Here is a 25,745-nt window from a genome sequence, read left to right on the forward strand (position 1 = left end):
ACTGTTTAGCCTCCATGTATTTGTGTTTTTTACAGTTTTTTTTTCCTGTAATTGATTTCCAATCTCATAGTGTTGTGGTCAGAAAAGATGCTTGATGTGATTTCAATTTTCTTAAATTTTCTGAGGCTTGACTTGTGACCCAAGATGTGATCTATCCTGGAGAATGTTCCATGTGCACTTGAGAAGAAACTGTATTCTGCCACTTTTGGGTGGAATGTTCTTTAAATATCAATTAGATCTATCTGGTCTATTGTGTCATTTAAAGCTTGTGTTTCCTTATTTTCTGTTTGGATGACCTGTCCATTGGTGTCAGTGGGGTGTTAAAGTCCCCTACTATTATTTTGTTACTGTTGATTTCACCTTTCATTGTTGTTAGCATTTGCCTTATGTATTGAGGTGCTCCTACGTTGGGTGCATAAACATTTATAATTGTTATATCTTCTTCTTGGATTGATCCTTTGATCATTATGTAGTGTCCCTCCTTATTTCTTGTAACAGTCTTTATTTTAAAGTCTTATATGAGTATTGCTACTCCAGCTTTCTTTTGATTTCCATTTGCATGGAATACTTTTCTCCATGCCTTCACTTTCAGTCTCTATGTGTCCCTAGGTCTGAAGTGGGTCTCTTGTAGCCAGCATATATACGGGTCTTGTTTTTGTATCCATTCAGCCAGTCTGTGTCTTTTGGTTTGGGCATTTAATCCATTTTCATTGAAGGTTATTATTGATATGTATGTTCCTATTCCCATTTTCTTAATTGTTTTGGGTTTGTTTTTGTGGGTTTTCTTCTTCTCTTGTGTTTCCCGTTTAGAGAAGTTTCTTTAGCATTTGTTGTAAAGCTGGTTTTGTGGTGCTGAATTCTCTTAGCTTTTGCTTGTCTGAAAAGCTTTTGGAGATCCCTGCTGTGTAGAGTAATCTTGGTTGTAGGTTTTTCTCTTTCATCACTTTAAGTATATCCTGCGAGTCCCTTCTGGCCTGCAGAGTCTCCATTGAAAAATCAGCTGATAACCTTATGGGGATTCCTTTGTATGTCACATTTTTTTTTCCCTTACTGCTTTTAATATTTTTTCTTTGAATTTAATTTTTGTTAGTTTGATTAATATGTGTCTTGGTTTTTCGTAGGGTTTATCCTATATGGGACTCTTTCTGCTTCCTGGACTTGGGTGGCTATTTCTTTTCTCATGTTACGGATGTTTTCAACTATAATCTCTTCAAATATTTTCTCAGACCCTTTCTTTTTCTCTTCTTCTTCTGGGACCCCTATAATTCGAATGTTGGTGCATTTAGTGTTGTCCCAGAGGTCTCTGAGATAGTCTTCCATTTTTTTCATTCTTTTTTCTTTATTCTGCTCCTCGGCAGTTATTTCCACCATTTTGTCTTCCAGCTCACTTATTCATACTTCTGCCTCAGTTATTCTGTTATTGATTCCTTCTAGTGTATCTTTCATTTCAGTTATTGTGTTGTTCATCTTTGTTTGTTCTTTAGTTCTTCTAGATCTTTGTTAAACATTTCTTGTATTTTCTGAATCCATGCTTCCATTCTATTTCTGAAATTATGGATCATCTTTACTATCATTACTCTGAATTCTTTTTCAAGTAGATTGCCTATTTTCTCTTTATTTGGTCTTGTTGGTTTTAACCTTGCTCCTTCATCTGTGACATATGTTTTTGCTGTCTCATTTTTTTTTTTTTTTTAGTGAGTGGTATTGTGTTCCTGTCTTACTGGTTGTTTGGCCTGAGGCTTCCAACACTGATGTTTGTAAGCTATTGGGTAGGGCTGGGTCTTGGTGCTGAGATGAGGACCTCTGTGAAACCTCACTCCAGTGAATATTCCTTGGGGTCTGAGGTTTCCTGTTAATCCAGTGGTTTGGCCTCAGAGCTCCGACCGCAAGAGCTTCAGCCCAACCCTGGGCTTGAGAACCAAGATCCTGCAAGCTGTGTGGGGCAGCAAAAAAAAAAAAAAAAAAGAAAAGAAAAACAGAACAGTAAGGTAAAAAAATAAAATTAGACTAGGAAACTAACAGATATGTTAGAAAGAATATAAAAATAAAAATATAGATGAATCAACATCTGGAAGGTACATCAGTACCACAGTAGTAAAAAAGAGGAGGAGGGAAAGGAAAAAAATGGGAGGGGGAAGGCCTTTGCTTTGGGGGACGGGGCCTAAGTAAGGGCGAGGTTTGGGCTGTGGGCAGGGCTAATGCTCAGGACCCACTCGGCTGTAAAAGGCCCTGGGGGTTGTGGGGTGGTGAGGCTTAGGCTCAAGGGACAGAAGGGACCCCGGCGTGCCCCTCACTCCTCGTCTCAGAGGGCAGGGGACCTCACCTGGGCTCCCAGCAGGCTTCCTGGGCTCGAGTGGGTGGGGCAAATGCCCTCCTCTCCTCTCCTGATCCTCCGTTCTGGGAGCACCCCCCCCACCTTCCTCTCCTGTTCTCCTCTCAGCCTCCTTCTTATGTCCCCAAGGACCCACGCAGTCTGGAGGGGACTTGGAGGGTGTGGGACCGGCCTGGGAGCTCAGCAGGCTCCCCGGACCCGAGTGGGCTGGGCAGTTGCCCTCTGCTCCTCTCCCGCTCCTCCCAGAGGGCCCCTCCCACCTTCCTCTCCTGATCTCCCCGGTCTCCCTTCTATGCCCCCAGGACCCACGTGGCCTGGATGGGGCTTTGGCGGGTGTGTACCGGCTTGGGAACTCAGCAGGCTCCCTGTGCCTGAGTGGGCCAGGCGATCGTCCTCTGCTTCTCTCTTGCTCTTCCGGGAGAGTCCCTCCTGCCTGCCTCTCCTGATCTCCCCAGCCTCAGAGGTGCCGATCCTGTCTGGCCTCCACTTCTCCTCCCACCTCAGTCCCCCTACGTCCTACTGGTTCATTTTGGGGTTCCTCCTGTCTCCTTGGGCCTCAGAGTCCCCCACCAGCAGCTGGCAGGCGCCCTACTTGTGGGAAGATGCTAACTCCACGTCTTCCCACACAGCCATCTTGACTCTGCCTCAACAACCATATTTAAATGGCTTCTAGCCTGTAAAGGTATTTTGCTAATCCTAAAAGCTTGCATCACCAGATTCTTAACTTTTCTTAGAGAATTGTCATGTCATGAACTCAGTGGGGGAAGGAAAAAACTGTTTCATGAAACTGACATTTGCAAGTCAGGCATGTGAAGATGGATTTAGGGTCTAAGCTGTGCCTCACCTTTCCTTCCTTAGGTGTTTCTGCTCTTCCTATCTAGAATTCATTTTCCTTTGCCAATTAAATCATGTCAATTCAAGATGTAACTCCAATACCAACCCTTTGGGAAGCCTTTAGAGATAACTATAGCGTGAATTAAGCTCTCCCTTTCTTTGATTATCTACTGCAATTATTATCTGTAATAGCCCATTTAGCACTCTTGTTCCCACAACAAAATCTGTGTTCCCACAGTGTGCAGTGTTGTGCTGGCAACAGAGAAAACCTCCATAAGTAACATTCAGGTTCAAGTCAGTACTTAAGGCGGAGAACCAGTCATTGTTTTAATTCATTAATAAATTAACTTTCATTGCAAAATCTGCAGGGATTTCTGTCTTCCAGCCTTACATTTTCTTCCCATTTTGCCTTTAATGAATTAACCACCACTAGTTCCCACTGTGCGTTTAATTACTGTACTGATTGCTCACTATATATGCTACATGACGCGGGAAAAAATACAGAACTTAAAAGCAAAGCACTCTCACTGACCTCCCTGGGGAGAGACCAAAACCCATAAAAATATAAGAAAACAAATTAAACTACATATAACAAGTGCCAGATGAGCGGTCTGGTTAATTGCACAGCCTTTGTGGTCCCAAGTGAATGGGCACTATTCCTCAAGCCAGCAACTGCACTTCCTTGTCCTGAGACCTTGAACTTTGCTCATGGTGCTTGGAATTCCTATCCTAAGCACTGTCTCTGTTCATCTTAAGCCTAACACTCCTTTATCCTTCATGCCATCTCTTTCTGAATATTTTCCCTAATTATTGTTTTTTTCTCCTCCCTTTGCCTCCATTTTGTGGAGTTGATTTTCTGCTCTTCTTATGAAATTCTAAGCACTTTATCTAAAATTGCTTTTGGAACTCATCTCATGTCCTAACTTATAAACATTTATTCATATAGAGTTTTTCTTTTATGATAACAAAATGTGCACACTTGACTATACAGAACATTTAGAAAAACACTCATGTTATAAAAAGATCATTCTTCTATAAACATCTATTGTGTGCACCTCTGTGTCAGGCTGTCTGTAAGACTGTGGATCAGCGATGTGAAGACCTGCTCCATCCCCACAAGCTCATGGTCCAGTAAGATGGGAGGTTCATGAGCTGCTGTGGTGGGAGAGTGATGCCTGATAAGGAGGTACTGTGGGGTAAGGGAGAGCCTTGGAAAACAAATGAGAATTCATGGGAATATTTGGCCCTTTCTAGTTTACTTACTTGGACCTTTATCCATGTAATTTTTTGAAGACAACAGGGAGCTCTATAACAATTTTATTTACCAGATATCATTCTTAGAAGGTGCTCCTTGAATTTTAACAACATGACAAAATACTACCATATACTGTAGCCACCTTAGTGTATTAGACTATCTTAAAAGTGATGCAGTTTTAAAACATAAACCCTGGGTTCTGAATATGTTGGATAAGTTTATAGATGGGAGTTCTATGTCTGATTGTTAAGGTACCCCAGGGATATTTAGGGCCATAAGTTTTATAGTTTGGAGTTAGATCTTATCTATTATCTCGTTCTCACAAATGTTCCATGTTTCCCCTTCAGAACAAAGCACTCAGCTGGATATATTAGGGCATACCGTGTCACCTTAGGGCACAGAAAGAAAATCAGGATTATACCTTATTTATTTTTATCTCATTTTCACTTATGCTCTATTTTATATGTTTGCAATATATTGTATATGTTAAAAATTAAACATATATACATACATGTACTTATAAGCAGATCTATAAATATTGGAGGCTGTCATCCAAAATTATTACCATCTCTTTGGACTGTGGTTGTAAGTAATGGAAAGTCTAACAGTGACTTAGACACAGTATACTTATGATTTACCTTACAAAAGCGTGTAGGTGGTCTTAGAGTTAGTATAGCAGCCTAGTGATTTCATTAAGGAATTTTTCTATCTTTCCACTCACATATTTGGCATGATGCCTTACAAGTATAAAATTTCACCTCATGGTGAATTTTATTTACCTTTCCCAACACCGCTGTGATTTTAGGTGAGTAGTGCTATATGGGTACTATATAGTGAAATGCATGGGTAAATTCTTAAGATTTCAAATTTATTGATAACTGCATTTTATTTATCTATAGAAAGATCAAGACTAATATTCTATAGTGTACTAAATCAAGTTACTTAAAATATTTAATAAAGATGTTCTCTTAGAATTTAGTCAAGTCATTGTGAGGGATAAGCATGTGTATTTTAAATCAACTTTGGGATTCTCTAAGCTATGGAAATAGAAAACGTGAGGGCATGTTAGACCTGACATCTCTGTACTCCCCCACCTTGGGCCTTTGCAGAGGCATTTTGCTTGGTTTTGATCCTGTATATTGTGCTGATGGATGGTAAAGTGATGGAGAAAGTGGTTGGTAGAATAGGGCAGTAACCACCAGAGACAGTAGTTGTCAGATGGAAACTAATTGATTGTGATTGCTTTGCCATTGTATTGCTCTTGGAGTCTGTAGCTTGTTAAAACCACTGATTATAAAATAAGGATCTCCCTTTTTATGCTGTAGTTTGTTAATGAAAAGCTGTTCTTAGAGGAATGATCAGTGAATATCAATAAATGGATAATAAGAAACTAAAGGAAAACTTAACTGATCATGAATTAATATACTTCAGCGGTCAGAGTAGTAGTCAACTGTGTGGTGGTTCTTATTGAATTTTTGGCTCAGAGCTCTTGAATTTTAAATATTTCCCATAGAAAGAGAGATTGAGTCTGTGTAACTATTTATCATATACTGTCTTGAATAACAAATCTTCCCTGTAGAGGAGATCTTCTGGAAAACAAACAAACAAACAAAAAAATGTGTCTGTTTTGCAGAGTCTTTATTTCATGCCAAAGTATTAACAGGCAAATATTTTGAAGTAGAAAAAAATGAGTTCCCATTGTATGATCAAGAAAGAGAAGATTAGAAGTGGATTTTTCAATGCTCACAGTATATGAATAGCATATGAGTAGGGTCTGTGTGAATCTGAAGACAATGTGATTATTTTGGAATACTTATCAATATTAAAACGACTATACTAAAATGATAACATTAATGTGAAAGTTATGTCTAACTTTTTATTGTAAGATATGCATTAACTTTTAGATGATTATAATGATATCCTTAATGATCATATCTTTCATCAATGGTGTTTAAACTTTAGTGCTGTTAGAGTTATCAGATTTTTTTTTAATTGGGGTATAGTTGTTTTACAATGTTGTGTTAGTTTCTACTGTACAGTGGAGTTCCCTGTGCTATACAGCAGGTTCTTATTAGTTACCTATTGTATACATATTAGTGTATATATGTCAATCCCGGTCTTCCAATTCATCCCCCCCCCGCTTCCCCCCCCACCTTGAGTTATCAGATTTATTGAAGACATTTTTACTGAGCACCAATTCTGATTAAGGCTCAACCTCTGACCTCAAGGAACTTACAGACTAAAACAGATAAAGGTGTAAACAAATGGTTACTTGCAGCATTGAATACAGTGATGCAAGCAATAAAAGGTTCTGGGGGACACAAGGGGAAGATGACATAAGCTCTGAAGTATTGCTGGATGTTTTCCAGCAAAGAAAAAGGTGGTCCAGGAAGAAGGATCAGTGTGATAGTTCCTGGTATTGGGGAAATAGGATAATAGTTGGAAATGAAGTTGCGTGTTTTAGGATGCAAGAAGATGAGGCTAGACAGGCAAAATTCTACCTGGTCTATGTTTTTCTTCGCTCTATTTAGGAATTTGGAGTTCTTCCTATGGGAAAGGGGCTCATTGAGGCTTTTTAGTTTTGGGGAGAACATGAGTGAATTTTCTTTCTGGATAATAACTCTCCCCTCCATTTGGATGGTGGGTAGGAAGAGGCTCATTGTGACCTCCAGTTAGTAAACTGGTACAATGGCCCATGCTGTTGAACATTATTATTAATCTATATCTATGTAAAGGAAATAAAAAGAGCTTACATGCTGAATCATGTATCCATCTTTGACTTTTTAAATATATTTTTCTTGAATATTTCAGTGAAATTGGTGCTAATATTTTTGTTGCTTAAAACTCTGAAACAAGAATGTCTACATGTTATAACAGATTTTTCATCCAGTAGAGCGCATATGCTTATACTTATTATTAGTTTCATATTTAGGAAGTTGATATGGATATATAACTTAATTCAAAAAAGTAAGTGATTATGATTTTAAAAAACACATGTTTAAGATAATGCTAAAAAATGACAATAATTTAGTCATGTTAAATATTTACCAGAATCATTCCTCACATTTGAGATTCTGTTTCGGAATTTGGAAAATTTGCATTTTAATTACATAATAAAAGGAAAAAGTGAAAGAATAATTGGCTTAGCTATTAGCGAATTACAGCCATAACTTAAAAAAGATAAAACACACACACACACACACACACACACACACACACACACAAACTGACATTTGTTTCCATAGAAGGGTTACAGTATATGTACGTTGATCAGATATTTAATGACATTTGACAACAGTTAAGGGAAGGGGATGTTGTTTCAATCCTTTAATACAACATGTTTCTTAACACTGAAATTAATGAAAGTGAATTTGAGATATTTGACTGTAGGGTCATTCAACTTTTACTAGTAATATGTCCTCTGATGGGACTTGTCTAGAGTGATTCCAATTGTTAAAATCTTGTGGAGAAATAAGACAGTTGAATCCAGTAGTTGTCTTAGTCCTAGCTGCTATAACAGAATACCATGGACTGGGTGGCTTAAAAACAACAGAAATTTATTTCTCACAGTTCTGGATGCTGGGAAGCCTAAGATCAAGGTGCCTGTGGATTTAGTGTCTGGTTAGGACTTCCTAGTTCATAGAGGGCTATTTTCTTGCTGTGTCTTCACATGACTGGAATGGGAGAGGGTGCTCTCTGGGGTCTCTTTTATAAGGGTACTAATCCCACTCATGACCTAATTACCTCCCAAAGGCCCCACCACCTAATACCATCACACTGGGGGTTAGGTTTCAATATATGAATTCTGGGGGGACACAAACATTCAGTCTATAAAATGGTCATATCCAGTTGTGTTTTTTCAGTACAGTGAGGGTTCCATGCTGTCTGGCTAGAGTCAGCAGCCACAAGAAGGTCTCAGTGCACAGGTCCAGCCCAATGACAGGAGCTGGTGGTGTCAGAATGAACGTCTGACAGCCTTTCTCTGTGTTTTTCAACAGATACGACGACATATTCCACTGAGCGATCTGAGCACTTCAAACCCTGCCGAGACAAGGACCTTGCCTACTGTCTCAATGATGGCGAGTGCTTTGTGATCGAAACCTTGACCGGATCCCATAAACACTGTCGGTAAGTCACTGCGGCGACTGGCACTGAGGGCAGGTCCTCAGAGAGGCCTGGAGATGGAAGCGGGTGCTGAGCTCCAGGAATATACAATCTGATACATATAGTCTGGTGTTTGAATAGCAGAATCAATAGTTTTAATGTGGGAAGGAACAAGGCTGGTATCTTTAGTATTTGAGGAAGGAAAACTGAATTAAAGTAGACAAGATGTTTCACCTGATCAAGTAAAGGAAGGTTTACTTTTATATGTAACAATTTAATAGAAATAATTATTTACTCACTTTAGAAGCCTATATTTTTGGTGTGGGATTTAGGCACATATGCTCACGCTCAGAAATGATCTCTTCCTGCAGACCTACAGATTGTGGCTGGCAAAGAAACTGCTCAGCTAAGATCTAGAGTCTCAATGTTTACTGTGAACCAAACCCCAGAGACTGTAACTGTGTCCAACGAAAACTGCATCTTATTTTGATTCTGCAGTCGTTTATTAATTTCAGTCCTTTTTAACACCTCTGATGATGAAATACTCTCCAGCAAGGTGTTATAAATGAAATCATAGTCCTGTTATAGTCTAGGTAGAGAACAGGGAAAATTCCCAGTGGAGATCAGGAAGGTGTTTAATTGGTTTTTAGAAACAAAAGGTTATATAACTGCTAAAAATAAAAACAAGTGGAGGTAAATAGTGGTCTTGTAGACACTGCAGCTTTAAGGCTCCATAGAAGAATCGAATTAGCATCTAAAAAATATTTCCCACCAAGCTTTTATTTCCAGCGCTACCCTGGTAATTTGCTTTTCCTTGCAATTGTATATGCTTCAGTGATCATATATATCCACACCCCTTTCCTTCTCTTTATTTACTCTTCTCATATGACACAGTTATTAAATTAGTTATTCCGAATCGTGAAGCATGGGAAATTATGGCTTTCTTCTCTCGCTCTTGCTATTATAAAACTTTATTCCATGTTGTTTTATTAAGATGGCACAGAGAAATGCGCCTTATAGTTATGAACTTAGAATGTGTCAGCAAATCCTGCCTGGCTCCACAGGCTAGCTTCAGTTCAGAGTGGACAGTGACGCAGGTTGGAAGAGCTGATCAATGATAGTGGCCGATCTCCATAAGAGCCACTGTGTTTCCCGTTGCCTTTCATCACCCTTGACATGGTGGCTTTCATGTGACTTGGGCAGTGCCGTTATATTGACTTCATTTACAAAAGTTACCACCCATTTCTGTCCTCTGAAAACCTGAGTTGGGGATCAAGGGCAGTGGGCATGGTTCCTCCCCACATTTCTCTTTTCTTGTTATGTTTATTAGATCAATGCAGACACAGGTAGAAAGCACACAGGTGACTTGAAGACCTCAAGGGAAAAGCCAAGAATGAGGTACCATTTCAAAGCACGAAGTGCATCCATGCTCTTATTGATGATCAGCTATGTGTTAATGTTACCTTTGTCAATACAGTGGTGTCATATGTGGAAGTGGGCAGTGCCATCAAATAAGTTTGAATTTATAATTGATTGATGAAGGGATGAATCAGAAGCCTCACCTAAAGCAGTGACTTTTGCGATGGTGTTTTACCCCAAGGAAGTTTCAAATCAGGCCCCACCACTATACGCAGGCAGGTCTGATTCATCATTTCAAAAACTGAGAATGTAGAAAAAAACAAAAGAATTCCAATTTGTTTTTAACATACAGCCTCACTATATTCTCTGCTAAGTTCACAGGTGTATTAGTTTGCTAGGGCTGCTGTAACATAACACTGCAGATTGGGTGGTGTAAACAACAGAAATATATTTTATCACAGTTCTGGAGTCTAGAAGTCTGAGATCAAGGTGTTGGCAGGGTTGTTTCCTTCTGAGGGCCACGAGGGAAGGATCCCTTTCAGGCCTCTCTCCTTGGCTTGTAGATGGCCATCTTCTCCCTGTGTCTTTTCATTTTCTTTCCTCTGTACAAGTCTTTATTCAAATTTCCTTTTCTTAAAAGGACACCAGTCATATTGGATTAAGGTACACTCTAATGACCCTATTTTAACTTGATTGCATCTATAAAGACTGTTTCTCTAAATATGGTCACATTCTGAGGTACTGGAGGTTAGCACTTCAACATTGGTTATTTGGGAGACACAATACAGTCTATGACAGTAGATCTCAGGTCCAGAAAAATAATTCTTTTCTTTTGCACATATGTACATGTCTGATTTTTTTTAACATAGACAAGCAGAGATATATCTATGTTTTGGCTGGAACGATGTACATGTATAATAATTTTGGCCTCTGTCTTCATATTTCATGCATATTTCAGCACAGACAACCTTTTATTTAACACAGAGTCACAACATAGCTAATCATGACAAAAGACCAGCCTAAGACAGAACTGGAACTCCAGTAGGTTAATAGGTGCATATAAATCTCCTACTAGTGCATATGAAGAAATCACACATTGCATGTGTCAGCTATTCATCTCCCAGGCTTTGCTGTGAATAAAAGGCTTACCATTTGTTCCTGCATCAGCCACTTGTAAGAATTCCAATGTAGTTATTAATAATGTGCCATTTTATACAGTACTCTATTTAGTATGTTTCATTTATTCTCCTCCATTTGACAAATGTTTATTGAGCATCTCCTATCACAAAGGTAGTGTTGAATAAATACATACAAATATGAACTTAGGAATTAAATGGCACTGCACTTTGTAGTGCACTTGGAGTAAGTGAAATACTTCATCTCCAGGAAATAAGGAAAACAAGGGAAATGACTTTCGTGTGATTGGCATGCTACCAGGGCTATCCTTCTGATGCATTACTAACTGGATTCTGTTGCAAGTTAAATAAACCACAAGTTAATAGATCAGAGCAGCAATATTAAGGGGTGTACCTGAATCTAGCTCATTAAATAGTTTGCTTTTTACATGCCTCCAAAGATTAAACATTCAAATCTGAGAGAAGTTAAGATTATATATATTTTAGCATTTTAAAAATAAATTGCAATCCAATTGTGAATTGAATCAAGATATCTTTTCCATGTTGTGAAAAATCGATCATGCTGAAACTCTTTTATGTTTCCTTGCCAGGGAAGAATAGTAACAAATCTACCTAGATCATCCCTGATAGAGATCCTGAAAGTGTATGCCCCAAAATGTTAAAAGTGCGAATCTTGGGATAAGGGAGGGAGGTTTCATGGTTTTCTGCTGTTATTTTATCACTCTTTAGTGCATTTTCAGATCTTTCAAAAGACTGTTTATGGTGAGAATAGTTAGAAATTATAGAGCAAGCTGATGAAAATTTAAGAGGAATACCAAGATCATAAAAATAACTGGATAGATTTTAAAGAATAACAAATAGGCAAACTTGGTGTCGCTAAATTTACAATATAAGTCATAGATTATTGGTTGACTGATTAGGAAACATAGAACCTGGTATGTTGTGGAACTTAGTGTAGAATAAGGAGAGATTTATAAATCAGGGAAAATGAGAGTATGGTTGTTTGATAAACTTGGTTGACTGTTAGGTAAAACAAATCAAAGTTGGATTTTTACCTCCTTATATACCAAAAGTTGTTCTTAATGAATTTAAGAGTTAATGTAACAAAGTATTAGGGAAAGCAGTAAATAAAATTACATGTTTATTTACATCAGCAATTGAAAGGACCTTTTGAGCAAAAAGCAATGAAAGGAAAAATTAACAGCCTTGACACAACATAGCTTTTTTGATCTGAATATCAAATCAGAAACAAAATTGAGAGACAGATAAAGTGTCAGTAAACTGTACAACAAACATGGCAAATAATTGATATTCTGAAGAAGTCACATAGATCAATTAAGAGTAACACTAAAATTAAATCTCAGTAGGAAAATGGGCAAAAGAGAGGAACATCCTCTTCCCTTGAAAAGGAATCCAAGTAACCTGTAAGCATGAAAAATACTCAGCCTCACAAAAAAGTGCAAATTAACTTTTTTTGTTTGCCTATCATATATTTAATGATTTTAAAAAGCAGATAGTTTGGTGAGGGTGCAGTAAAAAGCATCATCTTATTCACTACTTGAGGGAGCGTATTTTGATAAACATCTTCTGTAGGTGATGTTTCAGTGTGTTTCAACATCTTTGAATTTTTTCTAAGAATTTAGCCTACAGAAATGTATATGTAGATTTATTTTTAAGAATGTTTACCACAGGATTTGTAACAGCAAAACGAACGAAGAAAACCTGAATTTAGATGTCTATATAAATTAGAATATATCTACACCTTGGATGAATTCAACATAACTGGAATTTTCAAAATTTTAAGGATATGAAAATGCTCATTGTATCATTATGTAGAAAAATCAGAATATAAAATTGTAAAGTTGAACATACGATAGCAATCCAGTTCTGAAAAAAAGCTGAGTAAAAAGGCTAATCGGATTTACAGCTCTTGCCTTCTTTGAACCTTATGAGTTTTCCAAGATCACTATATTGTACATGTATTTCATTTATGTAACATCTGGTTAAGACACTTGACCCCTGCTTCTCATCTTTCCATTGAGAAAGATAGTGTCCCTGTCTCTGTTAAATCAAGGTCATTATAGTTCACTATTATTAGGCTGATAAGAGAACTTTCAATTAAGCCATTCCAGATTAAACACTATCAAGTCCATTAGAATGTGCCTGCTCCTTTTATTAAAAATTTATTTTAAAAAATATGCTTTTTATAATAATGATTTTCCATGCTGAATTCATGTGTTTTGAAACATTAAAAAAAATGGATTGAGTAATAGGAAGGTACATCCTACAGAAATGAAGCTGGGTAGGGAAGGAAAGCAAATCACTAGAAACTCCTTGAATCAAAATATCCTGAATAAAAGCAGGATATTCTCTAATATATTTATTTTTATGCCATTTCTAGAAATTTTAAGAACTTTGGGAATGGTGCTATTTGTAGCATATTTCACTAGAGTTGAAAGAGGTAGCCAGTTGTAACTGAAAAGATTGCTAGGCATTTGAATGGGCCAAGTGTGTTTTCAGACCAAATTAAGTTAAAAGGATGTATCTCTTCTGAATTGAAGTTCATTAAATGTTGCACCAGCCTTGCTGCAAAAATGGATTTTCAAAACTTTGGAAAGGATAGCATCTGAGCTGAATTTGACCTGTGGTGATTATTTTGGAAATCTATCACGCAATTCATTTGAAGATGCTTGGATCACTTGAAATATGGAACTGCTGGAAAAAGAGGCAAACAGTCCAATAGCAACCACTGCCTGAGGCAATACTTCCATAAAAGGGCTGATGGACTGTGCAGCTAGCTGGGTAAAATGCTCGTAGGAGTTGGTGAGTGGAAGGTGGGGAGCGTTTGAAAGGGGAGGAGAGCCCTACCAGGAACTGCTGTTATTCACTGTGTCTAGTTCTACTTCAGTAGGTTTTGAAATCAAAGTTGCCATGTTTAAGAGACTTGATTGGGCACAATGTAATGATATCCCTATGATATACTATATAAAATTACAGGACATCCCTGTCAGTGCTTTGTTCCATCACTTTGGAGGTCCATTAGCTCTTCCACTTAAGGCGGGTCCTCTTTATCCAAAGCTTCTCCTGTAAGTGCTCTGAGAGTGGCCGCTAATGATTTCCTGTGGTTGTAGCAAATCGGGATGCAAATGGGGTTTTGGCACAAGTCCCCGAGCTCCATTGATGGCAGAGGGTGGACGATGAAACGTCTATAACTCCAAGCCTAGTGTCAGAATCTCTGTGGAGTGGAATTGAATAGCAGGGTATGAGCCTTAGAAGAATTTTCAAGTTCATCTGATAATTGTTCATGGGAATGTTTGCTGCAGCCCAGATGTAATTTGAGTAATGTGCAACAGCTATCTATGTTCATACCAGGTGGTCTACTGACTGCCCTTGAGAAGAAGTAGTGAGCCAGGTTATAACCATGCATCTTTTCTTCTCTGTGGATGAAGTTTGTCAAAATCATCTTATTAACTCAGAAAGCAAACAAACCAAGAACAACACAGTGAACATAATTTGGCAACTTCATGACACTTAGGCAGCGGTTTACTTCTTCTGGTTTAAATTGGTTGCATTCCACCCGAGCTGGTTTTTCTTAAAGGTCTACTGAAATATCAGAGGACCGGAAAAGCACATTTGATAAAGAATAATATCACATCGTTTAGTTAATGGCCAAAGGTTTCTTAACCTTATTTTAATGTTTTCTAACTTGATTGGCAGCTCTCCTTGAAGCATGAAATAGTGTTTCTTGAGGTAGTTGTCATGATTTGGGGTTTTTTTTGTTGTATTGAAGAATTGATATACGTTTGTGTTTTTAAATCGCTTCCTTATATGACTTGGGGTAAGAGGTACATGAGACAAATGTGGGCGTTCCAGTTGAAAAGACTTGAGTTAAAAGCTCTACTCAGCTTTATACTGGCTGTGTGAGTTTTTTGGCAAGTGATTTAATCAGAACCTTCAGTCCTGTATTTAAAAAAAAGAGAGAGAGAGCCAGCCAGACACACTAATACCTGCCCTACAATGTTGATGCAAGAATTGAAAGCAGCAACATATAGAAAAATTCTAAATTTATAATAGACAGTATGTATAATAGTTCTTTCCTCTTCCTCCCTTCTGCTCATATTGAAACCTAACAAAAGCATGTGTGCTGGAATCCTGTGAGATAAATTGAGTGGGTATCATCTGCCTATTTAATTAGGAGACTTAGGCTTAAAAGGGGGAGATCAGTTGACTTGTGCCAGGGCTTCAAGCTGGGTACTCAGAGTTTCCCAGCACACACAATTCAGCTTTGACCCACCAGTGGAAGTTAAAGAAAACTCACCCAGAAACTTATTTACAAACACAATAATACCTGATCATGGGCAAGAACACTTTTCAGAATCAAGGATCATTGTAGCTCTTCAAGCAGGAAGTTTAGGAGCAAAGCAGGAACAAGAAGCTACCTTTTGTTAGGGGAATTCTCCCTGTTGACAATTTGTGAAGAGAGGAATCCCCTCTTACTCTTCAGGCCATGCAGGCTGAGGACCCTTCAGGTATCTCCTCTACGACAATGCTGGTTCTGCCGCCCTGGGCATCTTCCTGCGTGCAGGGGTCACAGTCCTGTTATGGAGGGACAGTCTGGGAGCTTGCACACAGAGTCAGATTGCTGTGATTGCATATGCTGCAGTTCGAGTGGAGTATAGATTATTTTTACCAAGTTTATTTAAACAACTAGAACATATATCCTTAAATATCATTTTAGATAGTGATGGTCTGTTTGTATAGATGTGAATAGTACTAACTGCGGTCCCACAGACCCTGCTGGGCAGGGAACCAGGCAAACATTCAGGCAAACATTCCAGTGAAAACCTTCTCAGATCAGGACAATGATGGCTCAGATGTTCTGCCTAATCTTCTGGAGCAGTGAGGGAGTTTGCAGCACTCTGTCGCACTCTGTCTACTATTGAGAGGTCTCTTGCTCTAGCCTCAGGTTTAGAGCATTGGGCAGCATTTCACTTTCCTGAGGAAGGTATTTCTTTCCAACTAACTTTGGTCTGGGCATCTTTTAAAAAATATAAAAGATGATTTAAGGACCTAATCACATTGTCTCTGTATATACCAAAATGTCAGTCTTTGTGTTCTCTAATCATTATATTCCCCAAATGGAAGAGCATCAGCAAATCTATCTGATAGAATAAACGCAGGGAATGTCTATATGGTGCTTCCTATGTGTCAGACACCCATAGCAGCCCTGGAGAGAGGTTAGTAATGACTGAGGCCAAGGGCATTTCTCGGGTTATACAGCAATGGACCCAGGACTCAGACTAAGCAGGCTGACTCCAGGGTCTATGCACTTAACCTCTCCACTAACATCTTTCCTTTAAAATCCTAGTGGTCCGGGAATCCTAAAATCCCAACTGCTTAAAAATAAAACATATAAACTCTGGTTATCTTTTAAGATATCACAGTATTGGTTAAATATATACATATATTTATGATTATATATAAGTAGTATATACATATTTAAATTCCCCAACATATTATAATCTGAGTGACCATATAGATTGTCTTCCAACCCCAAAATGTTTGAGATGTAATGGACAGTTTTAATAATTTCTTCTGTAAAATAAGCATAGACCAAGAATGCCCTGAGCCAAATAGGGTATATTATTGCCCTAATTTTAATTTAGACAAAACTGAATTTCCTAGAAAAGCAGACCATCATTTGCTATATGTATGCTATTTGTTTTTTGTAGTATAAATGTCACGATATTATACAACCTCTGTATTATTCCCACTTTCCCCCAGTCAGCTGAGAGTTCCCTGAGTCACTAAGTATCTGCAGGGTCTGGATAAGAAGGCAGAGCAGGGTCCCTCCGCCGTACCCCAAATCTGTGTAAGTACATGCCAACATCCAATTAGTGTTCTCTTCAGTTACCAATATACCTAGCTATTATTTGTGAAAGCTAAAAAAATTGATGGGAGAACCAAGCCCTCCTTGTTTTACAGAAAATAGTGTTTCCGAAGTTTATCTTGGAGTTCATCTCTAAATCTGTTTAACTTTTTATGATTACAGCTATTCTGGTGGTTTTATGAATATCAGGAAAACAGCTTGAAGCAAAAAATCAATCCTATATACACCCAAGTGCACACACACACACAGTGTACATATATGCTATACTTGCTAGGTAGTCAATGCAGGGTACTGAGATTCAATAGCAAACAAAACAAAATGGTTCCTTCCTTTACAGAACTTTCTGTTAGTTGGAGCACCAAGAATTCAACACAATCTAGCATTACAGGATGCCGTGACGGGCAAACACTGACAGTCACTGGGCACCAAAACTCATACTTGAGATTAAGGAAGTCCTTACCAGACTGGTAAACTTGGAGGAAATATCTTCAGCAAGTATATTTACATACAATCCCCCTTGAAAATTAAAACAAACAAACAAGAAATCAAAGATAAAATTAAAATAAGGAATAGGAAAAAAACGAAAGTAGTAAACATGAGTTGAGGAATATCTTGTTTGGAGATATATGTCATATTTGAGTGATATAGAATGTGTTTTTAGATATATATATGCCATATGTGAGTGGTATAAGATTTAGTCCTACATACACTAAAAAATAAATGTCAGTTTTATACATTAATCCCATCATTCCACCAATGTTTGTTAAGCATATTCAATGTTTCAGGTCCAGGTGGTAGGAATATAGTGATGAATGTTCTCAGAAAAAATCATAAGAAAACAGTTAAGAAGGGCATTTTCTAGTTCAATGTGACAAGTTTGTGATTTGTATCATCCAATCTATATGAACTATATGTGCATAGCTCATATCTGCATAGAAGAATCCAAAACTCAATGGTCCTGAAGCCAGGGATAGCTTCTGAGAGGAAGTAACATATGAATTTGCATTTGGAAAGATAAGAGCCTACCCATTTCTTATTTTGAAGCCTGCTCTTGCTTGCCAACAAAGGCATGGAGAGTTGAGCTGTTATTGGGGAAAATTCCCTTCAAACCACAAAGAAGAGATTTAAAATTATTTTAGATTCAATTAAGAATAATCAGTTTCATATCATCAATTCTTTATGCAATTGGTCACTTCTTTTCTGAATTATTTCCTTATTTCCTCTCTTGTGTCCAGGTAGTTCTCAAAAATATATCATGGCGTGATGACATTTTAAATTCCATTCCCTCAAACTCAGAATTTTTATGATTAGTGGAAAGAGCAGACAAGAGTATGGTTTTTCAAACTTAATACGTGTCACATTGATTAAATTATGAAATCAAGATTCATTTTCTTTATCCAAAATTAATTTATGATTTTTATCTACATATATGAAATATTTGCAGACTATTTAATAGCTACAATCTAAAAATTTATTAACATCTTAGGTATAAGAAATGATTTTCCACCACTAAAATTTTCCTAACAAATTAAACACATCCATTCAAGGATGCCTTGACCATGGATCATTGTTGAATTATTCAGGGAAAATGTAAGGAAATTACATTTAAAGTTACTTACTGTCATGTTCAAGTAAAATGTCCTACATTTCCCCAATTTAAAAAGTATTTCTTTTCTCTAGGAGAGCTGTGAGGCTCACAGGAGGTCAAAGTAAGGTAGACATGTAGGGTTTCCCTTATAATGAGTCAGGTAGCGTTTTGGCATAAACAGTGATACTTATATAAGGCAGAAACCAGAAGAAGAAAGGTCATGAGAGTTCCTAAAATGGGGCGACTTTCTAGATGACCAAAGGCTAGTTTCTCATTTAAACACATCATAAATGCAGTTAGAGCTCACATTGGGGAAAGGAGTTATCATTTCAACAGCAGACTTCATTAAACAAACAGACCCCAGGCTTTGAGGCAGATGAGTGCTCCAAGACGGAAGTATGAAGAGACTAAAATGATGCCAAGAGGCCAGCATGCCCTGAGCCTGGCCTCCCTGGAGTCCTCTGACAGCACATTGATCCCAATGACCCTGTACTCCTGAAGGGCAGAAATTCAATTAGGAACTCTCAGCTTTGAGTCCTGGGAAGGAGGGGCATGTGCGTCAGGGGGAGGCTCCACTGCTAGAGGAAAACCATTTTCCAGCAGTTATAAAGCAGAGGCTAATGATAGAACGATGGAGAATGAAAAACACTAAGTTGGAAAGAACTGGCAGAAGGATGAGCTGTTAAGACATCAACTGTAAATAAGGTCATAATTTTGCTACACTTTGTGGTGTTCTCCTAGGCTAATTTACAACCACAACTGAAGTCACACGGGAGCCTTACTCTCTGTGACAAGGTTTGATTTTCAGTGCTCTGGAAAGCTCTTTTCTTTCTGCTTGGGTTAGCATATGTGAAAGAAATAATGATTGTTTTAATGATATTAAATAGTGGCTTTGATCTCTTCCCCCCACAAGCTAACCAAAACATTATCTGGATGTGTATGAAACAATTCATTTGTGAACAAAACTTCTGTTTCTATTATAATATTCCTGTTCACCTGCCTGACTCTCCCATTAGGCTGTGAGCTCATCTTTGCTTCTGGAACCTGCCACCTACTCAGTAAAAATAAATTTTATGAATGAAAAGAACCCTTGACAATACCTACCACCCGCATTTTTGAGAGGACAAATGTGAGGTGTTAATAGGGAGACAAAAATGCTAATAGCCATCTTCCATTTCATACTTCCTAAGTGCAAGTCAGAAGTTTCCAGCCTTTGTACACTACTTCCTGATTGCCTGCCTAGTCCTCATGTTAAATATGCAAAAGAATGTCCTATCCCCATTTGATGTCGAGAAGGAACCTTGGAGAGGGAAGGTAGCTGCTTCAAGGACATACAGCCAGTAGGTGGCAGGATTGAGCACCAATCGCAGTTCTGTTGGACTCAAGTCTTGGTCTTCTAACCTTGTCAGGCTTACACTGTTGTAAAATCATCAAGGTTGAAGGTTAAAAGTGTAGATTCTCAGGCTCCTCCTCTGAATTTTCCAGTTCAGGTCTTGAGACAGCCCCCAGGAAGCAACTGTGCATTCAGATGATTCCATTATGGAGACAAATTCGGGAAGCAGTGAATGAGACTTGTGTTTCTCAAACTTTAATGAGTGGGTGAATCCTCTGGAGATTTTGTTCAACTGAAAATTCATGTAGAGTAGGTCTGGGGTGAGGTCTGAGAGTCTGTATTTCTAATCATATCCCAGGTGATGCCCGTGTTGCTGGCCCATGGGTCATACTTAGAGAAGTGAGGAACTAAATCAGTCGTGCTGCCCGGCACACGATGCAACCCTTACCCCTATCCCAGGGGGCTTTTCATAATTCTGCCGCTACGATGCATCCTCCACCCATATGCAGCTCAGTAATTATATCGGAGCAAGATTTCCTGCATATACTTGAGAATATGTTTGTGAAGGCTTGGAAACCCTTATTTATCTCTACTAGTTAGCTTGTTAATTCACATGTCTGCTAAATGAGAATTCCTGGGTACCGGCAACATGATGTCATCCTATGCCCATCCCATCCACAGCAGTTTTATAAGCCAGCACCTCATCAGGTTTCTGTCATATCAGGGGGATTTTATATACCACATCTCTGATTCATAGGTTTAGGCTAGACAATTAGTATTCTTCCCAAGGAGCAGAAAGTTCAAGTTGGGGAAACTGTTCTCTGCAACATTCTGAGAAATGGCTACAGCGCTTGTTAAAAGTTGGCAATAATCATATTTCCCCAGGAATTTAGTTCAACCAAGATAATTTATCTGAGGCTTTTAAAAAATATATTATTTTCAAACTAAGAAAGCCATCACGTGTAAACATGACAAAATGCTAGGCAGGTTTTACAATGGAAGACTAAATTTTCAAAAGGACAGCTCTGATTTATCAAAAATGATGTTCTAAATCTAGGCTCTGCTGCTTCCTCACCATGTGACATTTGGTTAATATCTTACCTTCTGTGGATCTTAATTTCTTCATTGTAAAATAGCGTGATTGGAAATAATTTGTAAGGTCACTTCAATTTTAAGATCGGGTGAAGAAACTGAGTGATCTCTTGCATTTTCACCTTTGCCAGTAAACACTACGTGTTTTACTGAATTTCTATCAGAGAAAAGAAGAAGGATTTCAGAAAGAGCGAATATTTCTAGAAGAAAACATAGCTATTCTGTCGTTTGAGGTACAAAAGATGAAATTCTAAATTAAGAAAGGCATGATTCTTGCAGAAGAGGCAGCACAAAGCCAACCTATTACTTACTGCTGCCAGTGCTTTCCGCACTGACGTGTCCATGTACTCACCTGGTGAATTTTTTAAAAAAATTCAGGATAAGAATAAAGACACAGACGTAGAGAATGGACTTGAGGACATGGGGAGGGGGAAGGGGAGGCTGGGATGAAGTGAGAGAGTGGCATGGACATATATACACTCCCAAATGTAAAATAGATAGCTAGTGGGAAGCAGCCACATAGCACAGGGAGATCAGCTCGGTGCTTTGTGACCACTTAGAGGGGTGGGATAGGGAGGGTGGGAGGCAGACGCAAGAGGGAGGGGATATGGGGATATATGTACATGTATAGCTGATTCACTTTATTATACAGCAGCAACTAACACACCATTGTAAAGCAACTATACTCCAATAAAGATGTTAAAAAAAAAAAAAGTTAATGTAGGAGAGAAAAATAATGTCAACAAATTTGTCACGCTTCAAGCTAAAACTAAGATTACAATATAAAAATTGAAAAGGCTGCACTGGTTAGGATTGCTCTTGGATGCAAATTAAAATTTAACTAGAATGTGTTAAAAAAAAATTCAGATTCTGATTCAATAGGTCAAGGGCGGGGCTAAAATTCTGCTCTTCTAAAAAGACTCTGGATGCCATGGTGTTGCTGGTTGTGGACCCGGCTTTGGGTAATAAAGCTCTATGCCCATGTGCTTCAACCTTAGCTGCATGGTAGAATCACCCGGGGGACTCAGCATTCACATGCCCAGGCCGCATGTAGAACAAACACATCTGGATTTCTGTAAGTGGGACTTAGAAATCTATATTTTTAAAACTCCGATGGGCAGCTAACATTGAGAATCACTGATCTATATGCTGTCATAAGCCCTCTTCTTTGCTTCCCTGATCACTGACAACTTTGGTTTATCAAAAACACTTTCACCACAGTGTTAGTAGATTCAAAACAGGTACTTTACCCTCACTGCTACCATACCAGTAGATCAAATCAACCATGCCAAGAGATGACGCTATTCCTCTAACAGTGTTCTTTCCAGTCCATGCCTATATACTCAGACAGTTTCGTGGTAGTCTCTAAAAAGCAGGCCAACCTTGTATTCTAGTCCCCATACCCCCACACCCATCACCTCTTATGGGCATATTTCCACGTGGCTCTCCACATTGTCACTTTCAAGTTACTTACTATTGTCGTGGTAGTCACGGTACCCATATTTAGCAAAGCGTTCCATGGAGGCATGTTTAGAAAATTTCTAGTTGTTCTTTCCCTTTCATTCTCTCTTTGATTCTCTCTCTTCCATCTAGCCTTCCATACACATTGATTGGGCACTCATTCTCTGTCAAGCCTGTGCTAGGTGCTTCAGTGAAATTTGTGCATAGATGGAGTACTTTTCTTGTGCTGCTTCTTTGTAATTGAAACCTAGAAGTGAAATTGCTTGGCCCAAGGGTATGACCGTTTTCATGGCTCTTCACCCAAGAATATCTTGCCTGCATCGGGTAGTTGAGATTCTATTTGCTAATTTAATAAGTGTAAGCTTGCCCCTTATTGTTATCTAATGCCCGTGTCTTTAATAAGCACTTTCCTTTATCCTTTATGTGGCTATTATGTGAATTTATATTTTATTTTTACTTAACAAGTAAATTTTTGAAGGCAACAGAAAAACAATAAGGAATATTAACAAGTGAGTAACGTTCATATTATGCACGTATTATATACCTGATCTGTAGAAGCTTCCATTTCATTCTCGGTATGTGCAAGCACAATCAGTTGCTTTGTAGAAAACATTCTTTTATTTAAACAGGCCCTCTTAATTTTGTAAGTATGAGACAGTCTGGTAGGATGAGGGTAAATCATCTGTATGCATCTGTGTGTGCTTGTGTGTGTGTGTGTGTGTGTGTGTGTGTGTGTGTATTAGCCCGCCCCTGCCTGGACCCCTTGGAATGCAGAATTCTCAAGAAGAATAAACAGTTAATATAATAAGGAGCTCAAGGCGTTTTAGGAGAGAAGAGATCAAGAACCAAAATCATGCTCCTCCAAATTCAAAGTGAAGGGGACTTGTCTGGGTAGAAGAGAGTGATCTGGTTAAGATTCACAGCAGGAAGGGACACCAAAAGCTCTAAAGGTGAGCTCCCAAGGAGAAGGCAGAAGAGTAGAGTGGTGACCCAGGCTCTAATTTACAGCCTAGAAACTAAGCTGATTTTGTATTATCATATAGTGGAGGTGGAACATTCTCTTCTGGCTCCTTTACTTTGGGATATTGAGTGGGAGTAAAAAAAAAAAAAAAAAAATCCTATCATCCTGGGAAGCAGAGAGACTAACCCCTCTTGGTTGGGATTTCTGCAAACAAAGCTTCCAAGTCTTGATGATTAGGATACTTTTGAAGGGTTACCGCTTTCCTCAATGGTGCCACCTTGTGGTATAGACTACAGTAACAGTGCTTGTAGCTGATAGAACTTAGCCTTCTTCCTCCACCAGGTGTTTGAACTAAAAAGGGGCGGGGGAGGGGGGGTAGAAAGATTTGGCCAATCAAACGAAAGGGAAAATCTTGGGTTTTCAGCCACTAATGCCACTAATAGTCGTTGGGGACTTGAGAACTTTGTGTAACTGTTTATGGAGGATTGTTTTGTTTGTTTCTCTGGTTTGTTCAGAAGGATCAGTTTAGTCGCAGGGGAGAGAACTAATGGAAGTTATACTTGTAACTTCCCTCACATTAGCCTAGAGGAACTCTGGAGAGACAACATCAACATAGGGAAGACATGGTGAGCAACCCCTGTGGAAAACCGCTGATGGGGAGAGAGAGGTTTGAACTTTGCAGTATGTGCTGTCAGAAGCCTAGAGTAGGAGACAGCTGGGATGGCTGTGGGGTAACCTGGGAAAAGAACTGCTGAAAGCTTGCCCTTGCTTTTCCCCATCTGTGGTGACGCCTGGTGTACTGGTATTCACACCAGCGTGGCTCAAGCTATAAGGCTGAGGCCACTGATAAAATCAGGGCAGTGCACGTGGCTGGGGAACAGAGGAACATAGGTGAGTACTAATTAGGCTCAGGCAGTCATTCCTGTGTCTTTTTCTCCAAACCCCCCAAGAGTAATGGGTTACACTGAAAAGAGTGGTTCTTCCTAAGGATGCTTCCCCACCGGAGGACTGAGGATGAAACCTGGATCTGCGGACTGGTTTGGTAGGAGGGAGCGAAATTAACTGTGGCTTCCTGGCACCTGGGAGTCTCACTTTCAAGCTCATTTTACCTCCGTTCTAATTCTTGGAGGTCTGCAAGACTGAGAATGTCTAGCCTTTGTCCCTGCTCCATTTTCATTGCCTGAAAAGTGAGCTAACACCTTTGGGGGAAAATGAGCTTCACATCCCTCATCAATGACCAAGGAGCAAAGCTATCTTAAAAGAGCATGAATTAAAGAAAGCCTTTAGATTAAGAAAGGAGGCTGAGGCAATGATCTAAAGAAATATTGGTAGTGAGAATTTAGAGAGGAAATAAAGATAGATTTGAAGGAGGGAAATCACAAGATTTACTTGCTAGTGGAAGAAGAAAGGTATGAGGGAAAGGAGATTCAAGGAGACTGACAAATTTCTGGTTTGGGCATCTGGGTAGCATCATTAATTGAGCTAGCAAAATAAAAACAAAAACAAAACAACCAAACATGAGACCAAAAATTATCACTTCATCACTTACTAGCTTTAAGAATAGCAAAATTCATTTAACTTTCCTCTAGTTAGTTTTCTCATCTGTAAAGCGGGTATGATAATAGCTACTTGCTCAGTAGGATTGTTGTGAGGATTAAACTTGAACTATCCTGGACATGCCAGAACACATGGTCATTTTGTATATTGAAAAATTGATGAAACAGCCAAATTATTTTTGAAGAATCCTTTCCTTTCTTGTGTTAATGTGTTCCTTACTTTTGTATCTGTGTGTGTATGTGTATAATGTATGAACTTTTTCTTGAGTGTGGTTTAAATAATATTTCCTCTGGTATGCCATTCCACATTGCTTTAATTAACTTTGCTTTTGAGTGGGTTTTAATTCCTGGTACTACAATTTATTTTTTCTTCACTGTTCTACTTTATCCGACTATACTTTGATATCCTTAAATCATAACAAACCATTTATTAAGTTTTATGTTTATTTGTATTACTTTTAAAGAAGTACAGTCCCATTTTGTTATGTTTATAGAATGCAGATTAAAAAGAAAAAAAAGCAATGGCAATACCAGCCTCCAGGGAGAAGTGCTATTAATATTTTTACCCATAGACTTAGAGTCTTAGCTAGAGATATTCATTTTTATAATATTTCATTTTTTCCTCCACATAAGTGGCATTTCTGTGCATTTATTCAAGTGCTTCTGCAATACTCTCTTGATAGTCTATAGATTTATTTTTGTTTTCATCCACAGTCCTTGTTGATGATTTTAAACCTATATCTTTTTATTGTTTAGCTAGCAGTATACAGTAGCCCTTATTTATTTATTTATTATTATTATTTTTTTTTTTTTTGCGGTACGCGGGCCTCTCACTGTTGTGGCC

The 25,745-nt window shown here is 38.5% G+C and overlaps 1 protein-coding gene across 3 annotated transcripts in view; it reads left to right on the forward strand.

Moving 5' to 3' along the window:
- Window positions 1–25,745, forward strand: part of NRG3 (neuregulin 3) — a 1,100,783-nt gene that overhangs the window by 482,815 nt on the left and 592,223 nt on the right. For all 3 annotated transcript variants that reach the window (XM_055081126.1, XM_028481630.1, XM_024132139.1), the window contains exon 2: window positions 8,420–8,549. In XM_055081126.1, the coding sequence (XP_054937101.1) occupies window positions 8,420–8,549 (130 nt within the window). The remainder of the gene's footprint in view (window positions 1–8,419; window positions 8,550–25,745) is intronic.

This window comes from Physeter macrocephalus, chromosome 20 (genome assembly GCF_002837175.3).
Source record: "Physeter macrocephalus isolate SW-GA chromosome 20, ASM283717v5, whole genome shotgun sequence".
Taxonomy (NCBI): domain Eukaryota; kingdom Metazoa; phylum Chordata; class Mammalia; order Artiodactyla; family Physeteridae; genus Physeter; species Physeter macrocephalus.